Source organism: Trifolium pratense, linkage group LG5, assembly GCF_020283565.1.
Source record: "Trifolium pratense cultivar HEN17-A07 linkage group LG5, ARS_RC_1.1, whole genome shotgun sequence".
In the NCBI taxonomy this organism is placed as follows: Eukaryota; Viridiplantae; Streptophyta; class Magnoliopsida; order Fabales; family Fabaceae; genus Trifolium; species Trifolium pratense.
Window position 1 is genome coordinate 48540343 of NC_060063.1, and position 9489 is coordinate 48549831.

General features: G+C 35.6%; 1 protein-coding gene across 1 annotated transcript; it reads left to right on the forward strand.

The window, feature by feature from the left end:
* Positions 1 to 375: 375 nt before the first annotated feature.
* Positions 376 to 8876, forward strand: LOC123884728 (protein transport protein SEC16B homolog). The gene is made up of 14 exons (XM_045933901.1): positions 376 to 556; positions 682 to 2491; positions 2580 to 2900; positions 4242 to 4361; positions 4441 to 4563; positions 4708 to 4875; positions 5029 to 5154; positions 5239 to 5373; positions 5813 to 5940; positions 6014 to 6122; positions 6201 to 6521; positions 6648 to 6776; positions 6868 to 7151; positions 7905 to 8876. Exons 2-14 carry the CDS (start codon positions 767 to 769, stop codon positions 8428 to 8430), a joined length of 4215 nt encoding a protein of 1404 aa, XP_045789857.1. The 5' UTR covers positions 376 to 556; positions 682 to 766; the 3' UTR covers positions 8431 to 8876.
* The last annotated feature ends 613 nt before the right edge of the window (positions 8877 to 9489 follow it).

Consider the following 9489-nt stretch of genomic DNA (forward strand, 5'->3'; position numbering starts at 1 on the left):
ATTTTAAGGGACATATCAAAAAGAATTTAATTTATATGCACCGTCGGTGTAAAGTTATTTTGCACATGCGGCCAATAATATATCGACACATCATGTATGGTAATTAAAAACACATGACGTGTCACATTCATTAAATGATGTGGCAACGCATCACTGGATGCATGTGTAAAAAAAATTTACACCGACGGTGCACAACAATTAAACTCTATGAAAAATCTTGAAGTCGCATGCAAAAATAAAACTGTCAAATTTTATCCAATTCAATCCACGAATACCTCTAACATTTAATACCAAAAGAAATCTATATACAACCCGATTTTCTAAATTTTCTTTTTTAAATTCATTAACAACTTTAGAAGGAAAATAAATTAGATCAACAAAAATAAAAAAATAAAAAAAAATCTAAAAAAAGGAAAAACGTTCCTCTGTTTACTCTCTTTCGTTCCCTCTTTCTCTGTTTCTCTGCTAACTCTCAATTTGGATCTCTAATGCATCTTCATCCATTTTCGTTTTTTCTTCTCTTACCTCCATTTTCATTTTCATTTTCATTTTCCCGGTAATGTAATAATAATCTTCTCTTTTATCATTTTTTGGTTATTGTATTATGTGAAATTTTGAATTTCTGGATCTTATTTGCATCTTCAAATGTCGATTATTTTGATTTCATTTTTCGTCTCGAAGATTTGAAATTGTAGGGATTGTTTGTGTTTAGCGGTGAATGAATGATTTGTGGTGTGATCAAGTATAGGATTGGGGTTTTGGTGTAATGGCTTCGAATCCTCCATTTCATATGGAGGATCAGGATGATGAGGATTTCTTTGATAAACTTGTTGAGGATGATGTAGGACCTGATAAGTCTGGTTATGATGATCAAGCCAATGATTTTGATGATGTCAAAGCATTTTCAAATCTAGGTGTTGGTGTTGATGCTTCTGCATTTGGAAATTCAAGTGTTGGAGGAAGTGGTGGTGAGGTGAAAGAGAAAGAGAAAGAGAAAGAGAAAGAGGATGGTGGAAATGGACAGGATGGTGTTAATTCATTTGGATGCGATGATTTTACATATCGTGGTGATCATGGGATGGAATCGGGGAATTCATCGGGTTCGAGTGTGAGCAAGAACACCGGCATTCCTAGTTCGGACGTTAAGGAAAAGGATTGGAATGCATTTAATGCCGATTCAAGTGGTGGTGGTGTTGGGTTTGGATCTTATTCTGATTTTTTTAGTGAATTTGGGGATCAAAATGGGAATGGATATCATGATGATTCTAACACTGAGATGAAACTTGGTAATGAAATTCCGGGAGATCAATATGGGCAAGGCTATCATAATTCTAATACTGAGATGAGACATGGTAATGAAATTTTGAGTGATGGCTTGAATGCTTCGGTTGATTATGCGCAATATCAAGACGGTCAAAGTTATGATGCATCTGCGAGAAGTAGTATTTGTGGGGAAGACTTAAATAGCAGTCAGTATTGGGAGAGTCTTTATCCTGGATGGAAGTATGATCATAATACCGGGCAATGGTATCAAGTAGATGACCATAATGCAACAATCGCTGCTCTGGGAAGCTCGGAAGTCAATACAGCTATGGGTTGGATGGCTGCTTCTGATGCTAAACCAGAAGTCTCTTATATGCAGCAAACTGCGCAATCTGTTGCTGGAACTTTACCTGAATCTGGCATAACTGAAACTGTACCAAGCTGGAATCAGGGGTCACAAGTGAATAACGGATATCCTGAACACATGATTTTTGATCCTCAGTACCCTGGTTGGTATTATGACACTATTGCCCAAGAATGGGGCTCGTTAGAGTCTTACAATTCATCTGTTCAATCTGCTTTTCAGGGACTTGAAAATGGACATGTGTCTACTGGTACATTTTTGCATAATGGTAACAATTTGTATAGAGATTATGGTCAAGCCAGCTATTATGAGTCACAGAGTGTTGGTAGCCAGGTTGCAAATAACAATTGGATCGGTTCATATGGTATTAATCAACAGCAAGGTTTGGACACACTCGCAACTGCCACTGCTACTAAAAGTGGGAATTTTGCAACTTATGGTGGAAACCAGCAATTTGATCATTCATTTGGTTCTAGTGTTTCTGTCAATAAAGATCAACAAAATGCTTCTAGCTCATTTGGATCAGTTCCATTTTACAATAAAGTTAACAATGGTCACGGTTTGGCTAATGGAATTGTTGAAACGCAACGCTTTGCCCCTAGTGGGAACTTTGGTCAACATTTTAATTATTCAAATACACAGTTCGATGAACAAAAAAATTTCTCAAATGATTATGTTGAAAGTAAGCAGCCCTTTGGTTACTCCAATCAATCATTTCATGGTGGACAACAACACTCTTATGCCCCTCATGTTAAAAGATCATCAGCTGGGCGTCCTCCTCACGCCTTGGTAACCTTTGGATTTGGTGGAAAACTCGTGTTAATGAAAGATTCTAGTCTTTCGAGCTCAACATATGAAAGTCAGGTTAATTCTTGATCCCTGTATCACTTTTGATATATGCTTCTTTTGGTTTCTACAATGTTTAACAATGTACATATGTTTTTATCTGAAGAGTGTCGTACAAGGCTCTATTTCTGTGTTAAACTTGATGGAAGTTGTCTCAGGAAGTATTGATTCTTCCAGTATTGGAAATGGCGCTGGTGATTATTTTCGTGCTCTCGGCCAGCAATCAGTCCCAGGTCCATTGATTGGTGGGAGTGTTGGAAGTAAAGAGTTGAACAAATGGATAGATGAGAGGATTGCACACTGCAGGTCCTCTGCCGTGGATTATAAGAAAAGTGAAAGAATGAGACTTCTTCTCTCTTTGCTTAAAATAGCTTGTCAATATTATGGAAAACTACGTTCTCCTTTTGGTACAGACGCCATACTAAAAGTAAGTTAAACTTATTACTCTTGAAATCCTTTTAAATTTTCTCTATATGTGAATGTTCATTTAATTTTCCATAATTAGCAAGATTGATAGAAGTTCTTTTTAAGAATTACACTGCATTAAGATTGATTGGAATATTAGTAAATGTTGATTTCTATTGTTATCTTCTATCAATTCATAACTTGGATCTCCAGTATTCAACCTTTTTATGTTTGCTAATTACTATTAATGCTGATGTGAATGATATACGTACCCTTGTTTCCCGGTATTTTTAAATTATATATTTTTAGGAGTGGTTTATAAAAACGTAATTGCATTCTAACATAGTTGTTATATGCGTTATTCTCCTGCCTTGGTTCAAAAGGTTAATCACATGAGTCAAATTCTCATTCATATTGTTTTAGGATGAAACAAGTAAACAGATGTTAGTGATGTGTTATTGTTAGACCTCTTATTAAAAAACATTATTAGAGGAGAGTGCAAAGTTAGTTATTATGCAGTTATGTTTTTATTATTAAATGTATCAGTTAGTTATGTGTGACAGTTATGGTTTTTGTTTTTGTTTTATGTTTAGAAGAATAAAGAGGGAAAGACAGAGGATAATTGGTTATTGGGAAGTTAATTAAGTGATTATTGGGATTTGGGAGGGCCAAACTTTCTAATTCTTGGAGAACCAAGACCAACCGTCACCTGTGTCCCTATGAAGTGATTATTAGGAGGCCAAAATATAATAAAGAATGCATTATAATTTAACTTTTTGTGATGGTAACTTACACAACACATGGCAATTTTTAAAAATTCTTAACTCTAGCATGATTTGGTTGTTCCTGGAAACATATCTCCGCTGCATCCTCGGGTTCCTTCATAGGTGACTTGTTTGAGATATATTTTATACCTTTGTTGCACCTTGATTTTGTGCTTTTAGCTTAGGAATGGATTGAATAAATTGATGGTATTTTAATATTTTATTGTAAATTGGCTAGTGCTTCTGGATAATGTAAAAGGAAATTGTATTGATGTCTTAATCTGAAAATTGTTTAATATTCTGCAACAATTTCTCTTGAAGTACATGTTTTTAGTTATTGAACTTCTGATTTAATCTAATTACTTTCAAACACTTTTTAATGGCCGAGAGTGGTTATTTGCGGGCTACAACTTGTTGTATTTTTTTGTGTTATTGGAAGATCATATGATTAGTTAAATTTATTTTCATATTACTAGATATTCGGGGAGGAAATTGAATAACAAAAACAAAAAGTGGATTCTTCACCTGCCCCCATGCAGACTTATTAATTAAACCTTATTGCCTTGATAGTTAACTTGCCCTATTTGGATTCTATACAGGAAAATGATACTCCTGGGTCAGCAGTTGCCAGACTCTTTGCTTCTGCTAAGATGAATGGTAAGGAGTGTGGTGTACTGAGCCATTGCCTGCAAAATTGGCCTTCTGAAGCACAAATGCGGGTGTGTATCACTCCCCATCCTTGTCTCTCAGATTATGAATTTGTATTTTGTACCCTTACTGATTTTTATTTTGAGCTAGGCAACGGCTTCTGAGGTACAAAATCGTCTTGTCTCTGGAAAAAAGAAGGAAGCTTTGCAATATGCACAAGAAGGTCAAATGTGGGGACCTGCACTTGTTGTTGCTTCACAACTTGGTGAAAAGGTATGCTGTCAAATTTTTTAGTGTTGAATACTCGGAGTTACTGATCCTGAAATGCCTAAGCTAGACAGTCTCTTATATGTCTTACAGTCCTTTTTCATCCTGCCTTTATTGGGGGAATGAATTTGGTACATGTTTGCACTGCAGTACTATGTTGATACAGTGAGGCAAATGGCACTTCGTCAACTGGTTGCAGGGTCTCCTCTGCGCACACTATGCCTTCTAATTGCCGGGCAACCAGCTGAAGTTTTCTCTTCTGACAGCTCAAATAGTGTCGACCCTAGTGCTTTAAATATGCCTCAGCATCCTGCACAGGTGATTTTAGTAGGAGAAACTAACAAGCCATGCAATGATGCAAGGAATATGCAATTTATTTGTTTTCTTACTTTAAGTTTCAATAGTTGCAAAGGTTATGCTTTTTTATTCTACATGGAAGCTCATACCTTTATTGGTATTTTACAACTTCAGTTTGGATCTATTGGCATGCTTGATGATTGGGAGGAGAACTTGGCTGTAATAACTGCGAATAGAACCAAAGATGATGAGCTTGTAATAATTCACCTTGGTGATTGCTTGTGGAAGGAAAGAAGTCAAGTATAGTTTTCAATCTATATTTTCTGCTGTTTAATAATTTTTGTTAATTTATATTCCCCTTCTGATTTGAGACTCATATTTTAGATCATTGCTGCACACATCTGTTATTTAATCGCTGAAGCAAACTTTGAGTCATACTCAGACACTGCAAGGCTTTGTCTATTAGGAGCTGATCACTGGAAATTTCCTCGAACTTATGCTAATCCAGAGGCTATCCAGGTTCATTGAAATTTGTCTACCACTTTTTCTCTTCCATATAAATTGATTTTTTTGTTGCTTGTTGTATATTTCGAGTCCAGTTCTTACAAAATATGATGTACTACAATGTTCTGCTTGTTGCTAATGCCTCTCTCTACCTCTTAAATTTGGGAATTTTTTGGGGTTTTACGAAGTTCAAGTTTTAATATTTTTTATTATCCACTCTATCAGTATATATGTTTCAGAAGATGCCACATACTCCCTCAACTATCTTGTATATGATCCTAGGTTTATCAACATATGATTGAGATTTTTAAAACCTTGTCTTCCGTAAGGTTTTTAAATTATTCCACTTTTTTGTGTCATATCTGTTTAAGTATTATGTTCAATATGATTCAATTTTTAAGATATGTTGTTGGAAGCACTCAAAACTTATCATATTCAATGGTTTGTTGGACAGAGGACCGAGTTGTACGAATATTCGAAGGTGCTTGGAAACTCTCAGTTTATTTTGCTTCCGTTTCAGCCATATAAGCTTATATATGCATATATGCTAGCCGAAGTGGGAAAGGTTTCAGACTCGTTGAAGTAAGTTCATCGAATATTAATTTGTGATATTATGCTTTATGGAATATGCCTTATTGTTGTTATGTAACTTCAGGTACTGCCAAGCAGTGCTGAAATCCTTAAAGACTGGCCGTGCACCAGAAGTTGAAACATGGAAACAAATGTTATCATCTCTCGAGGAGAGGATTCGAACCCACCAACAGGTGCTTCCTTGTCATTTATTGAGTCTTCATTTTTTGTTAGTCTCGTTGCTTATCCTCTATTAAACAATATATATTCAGGGAGGGTATGCGGCAAATTTGGCTCCTGGCAAATTAGTGGGCAAATTGCTGAATTTTTTTGATAGTACTGCACATCGAGTTGTTGGTGGTTTACCACCACCTGCTCCATCATCATCCTCACAAGGAATTGTCCATGGAAATGAACAAAATTATCAGCCCGGGGCACATAGAGTGTCTAACAGCCAATCAACAATGGCTATGTCTTCCTTAGTTTCATCTGATTCAATGGAACCCATCAGTGAGTGGACAGCTGACAATAATAAAAAGACAAAACCTAATAGAAGTGTTTCAGAGCCAGACTTTGGTAGAAGCCCCCGGCAGGTGTGTGATTACTATTAAGGCCTCAAGGATGTAAAGTACTTTAAAACTTTCCAGATTCGTGCACTTGGTTAAGTTTTAGTATGTTTTATTTGCTGAGAAAAATAAAATTTCGCTAATTCATCACAGGAAACCTCACCTGACTCCCAAAGCAAAGCGACAGGGGGCACATCTCGCTTTTCTCGTTTTGGTTTTGGCTCACAGCTTTTGCAAAAGATCACAGTGGGTCTAGTCTTGAAACCTCGCCCTGGAAAACAGGTATTATTAGTTCCTTTATATTCCTTTTTTTTCTTTTCATTTTTCTTTCAACTGTGCCAATTCAAAGGTTCTTATGTTGTCTTATATGAAGGCTAAATTGGGTGAAAAGAACAAGTTCTATTATGATGAAAACCTGAAAAGATGGGTAGAGGAAGGTGCAGAACCTCCAGCTGAAGAAACTGCACTGGCACCACCTCCAACAACTGCAACTTTCCAGAATGGTTTAACTGATTACAACTTGAAATCTGCATTGAAGACAGAAGGAACGCTTTCTAAAGATAAAACTTCAAATCCTGAACTTACTCCAGGGTTCCCACCTATACCACCTAGCACAGGTCATTTCTCCGCCCGTGGCCGCGTTGGTATTCGATCAAGGTAAGAATTTACTTTTTTATTTTATGTTTTACGGTAGGCAAGAAGTTACTTGGTAAATCTTGTTATAATCATGTTGTAGTTGGAAGTTGGCATGCAAAGTATTTGTCAATGTTCAAACATTGTATAGTGGACCTCATAAGTTTCTTAGGAATCTTAATTTGTTAATCTTAGATTTCCATGATTGGTATCAATATTTCAAGAAATGTTCCTGGATTGCTAACATTCCTACAAATGCTTATTTAATTATGTTTCATGACAAATAATTTCCACAAGGGGGTGGGAATCCAAAATTCCCGTGAAAGTTTGAAACTTCACATAAACATTTTTCCTGTAAAATATTGTCCAATATTCTGAAGAATATTTTTGGCACACTGAATTCATTTTTACACATTTCTAGGTATCATGATTATAAGGAATGACAAAATATACTCTTCCTGTCAAACACCCTATTTATAAAGCTGCAAGATTAGTTGTACTCATAAGTTACAACTAGTATATCCTTAAGGCATTATTTATCTTTATCAGGACCAAGTGTAGAGTAAGTCTAGTTTGTAGGCCTCATAAAAATATGTATTGTGGAAATATTAAACATAAAAACAATGTAAATAAGGAAAGACCAGTACTGTCACTTTCATTCAGTTAGATCGTCTTACTTGAACAAGAGGAAACATTTCTTAGTGATAATTTGTTCCCTTGTCTATCAACAACATTCAAAAAGCATATTAAATTGACCAAATTTTATGGATTATACAGGTATGTTGACACCTTCAACCAAGGCGGTGGAAATTCTACAAACATGTTTCAGTCACCATCTATTCCAACTGCGAAACCTATTGTTGCTGCCAATGCCAAGTTTTTTATTCCTGCTCCCGCGCCATCATTAAATGAGCAGACAATGGAGGCTATAGATGAAAACAACCATGAAGATAATTTAGCTTATGAAAATCCTTCAACATCATATAGTAATGATTGGTCATTCCAATCCCCCAAACCCCCACCACCATTGGCCAGACAAAGGTGTCCGAGTGTGGGCAACTTTGCAGACCATGGAGCAGTGGTGAATGGCAGTAACTGTAATTCTCCTCACTCACGACGGACAGTTTCATGGGGTGGGAGTCCTGGTTGTCCATTTAGTCCCACAAAAACACGTGAAATTATGCCTCTGGGGGAAGCTTTGGGAATGCCGCCATCAACATATATGTCTGACGATGTTTCTCTTATGCGTTCGCCTATGGGGAGTGGGAGTTTTGGAGAAGATCTTCATGAGGTTGATCTTTGAGCATATAATTAAGCTGTAAATACCAAATTTTGTTAATGTCACCACTCATCAGAGTACTTAGGACGTCCTGCTGCATTCTTTTGATGCTCCTATTGCCGGCATGCATCAGGTGAAATTCATGAAAAAGGAAAAGACATCTTCCCCTGACAATTTTTTCGCCCCATCCCTTGTTTTTGTTTTAAATGCCAAGGGAGTTAACACTAGCCACCGTCTAAGGCTAAGGAACTGGTGTCTTTGTAGCAAGGGATATACCACATAGATGAGTAGTAGTGCCACTCATTTGTTCATTCTATTAAACAAGGAAACACAATATGTTCCTCGAGGAAAATAGGCCTCCACATATCAAAGGACAAAAGCATAGTCTATGGAATGTGAATGTGAAATAGTCTAAGTTTTGCCCCTCTTGTAATTGTTCCAGTTATGAAATGGAATTTAATTTACATGAGTCATGCTAACATCATTTTTTTTTATATTTTTAAAAAGTAAAATATACAAATTTCAATAGTTTTTTTTTACCATATTTTGTTTCTTTAACTAGAACTCGCGAAATAGTTAGCATTTTCCCCTTACAAATTAGAGTCTTCCTTTTTTATTTGAGCTTATAACTTAAATTCATGCTCCGTCCCAAATTATATAAAAAAAAAACTAAATTTTGTTGTCTCAAATTATAAATTAAAAAAACCGACTATTATTATTGTCATAAGTTAACTTTTACTTATTCTTATAAAATTATACGTATATATTTTGTTTTTCTTGATAAGTGTGAGTTTTTTTTTGCTTATGATTTAAAGACGGAGGGAGTATAAAGTAAGTTATTGGATCATCTCAGGACACTAGTTAAGAAAACCAAAACAAGTAACATTTGTATTAAAAATATTGTTTTTTTTATATTTTTAAAAGGCTAATTACACAAATTTTAAGATCATTATATTCCTTAACTAAAGTTTGAGGACACTAGTTAAGAAACAAAAGTGAGCATAGTACTAGTTAAGGAACACAGAAGGGTGTCTAAAAATTAAAAGACAAATCAATTCATAAGCTACAATTTCTAACTTTAAA

What these genes read in the sequence shown, in the direction of transcription:
- LOC123884728 (XM_045933901.1), top strand. Translation starts at nt 767, where the DNA reads ATGGCTTCGAATCCTCCATTTCATATGGAGGATCAGGATGATGAGGAT. An exon ending in GCTCAACATATGAAAGTCAG is followed by an intron (nt 2,492 to 2,579) that starts GTTAATTCTTGA and finishes TTTTATCTGAAG; the next exon opens with AGTGTCGTACAAGGCTCTAT. An exon ending in TTGGTAGAAGCCCCCGGCAG is followed by an intron (nt 6,522 to 6,647) that starts GTGTGTGATTAC and finishes AATTCATCACAG; the next exon opens with GAAACCTCACCTGACTCCCA.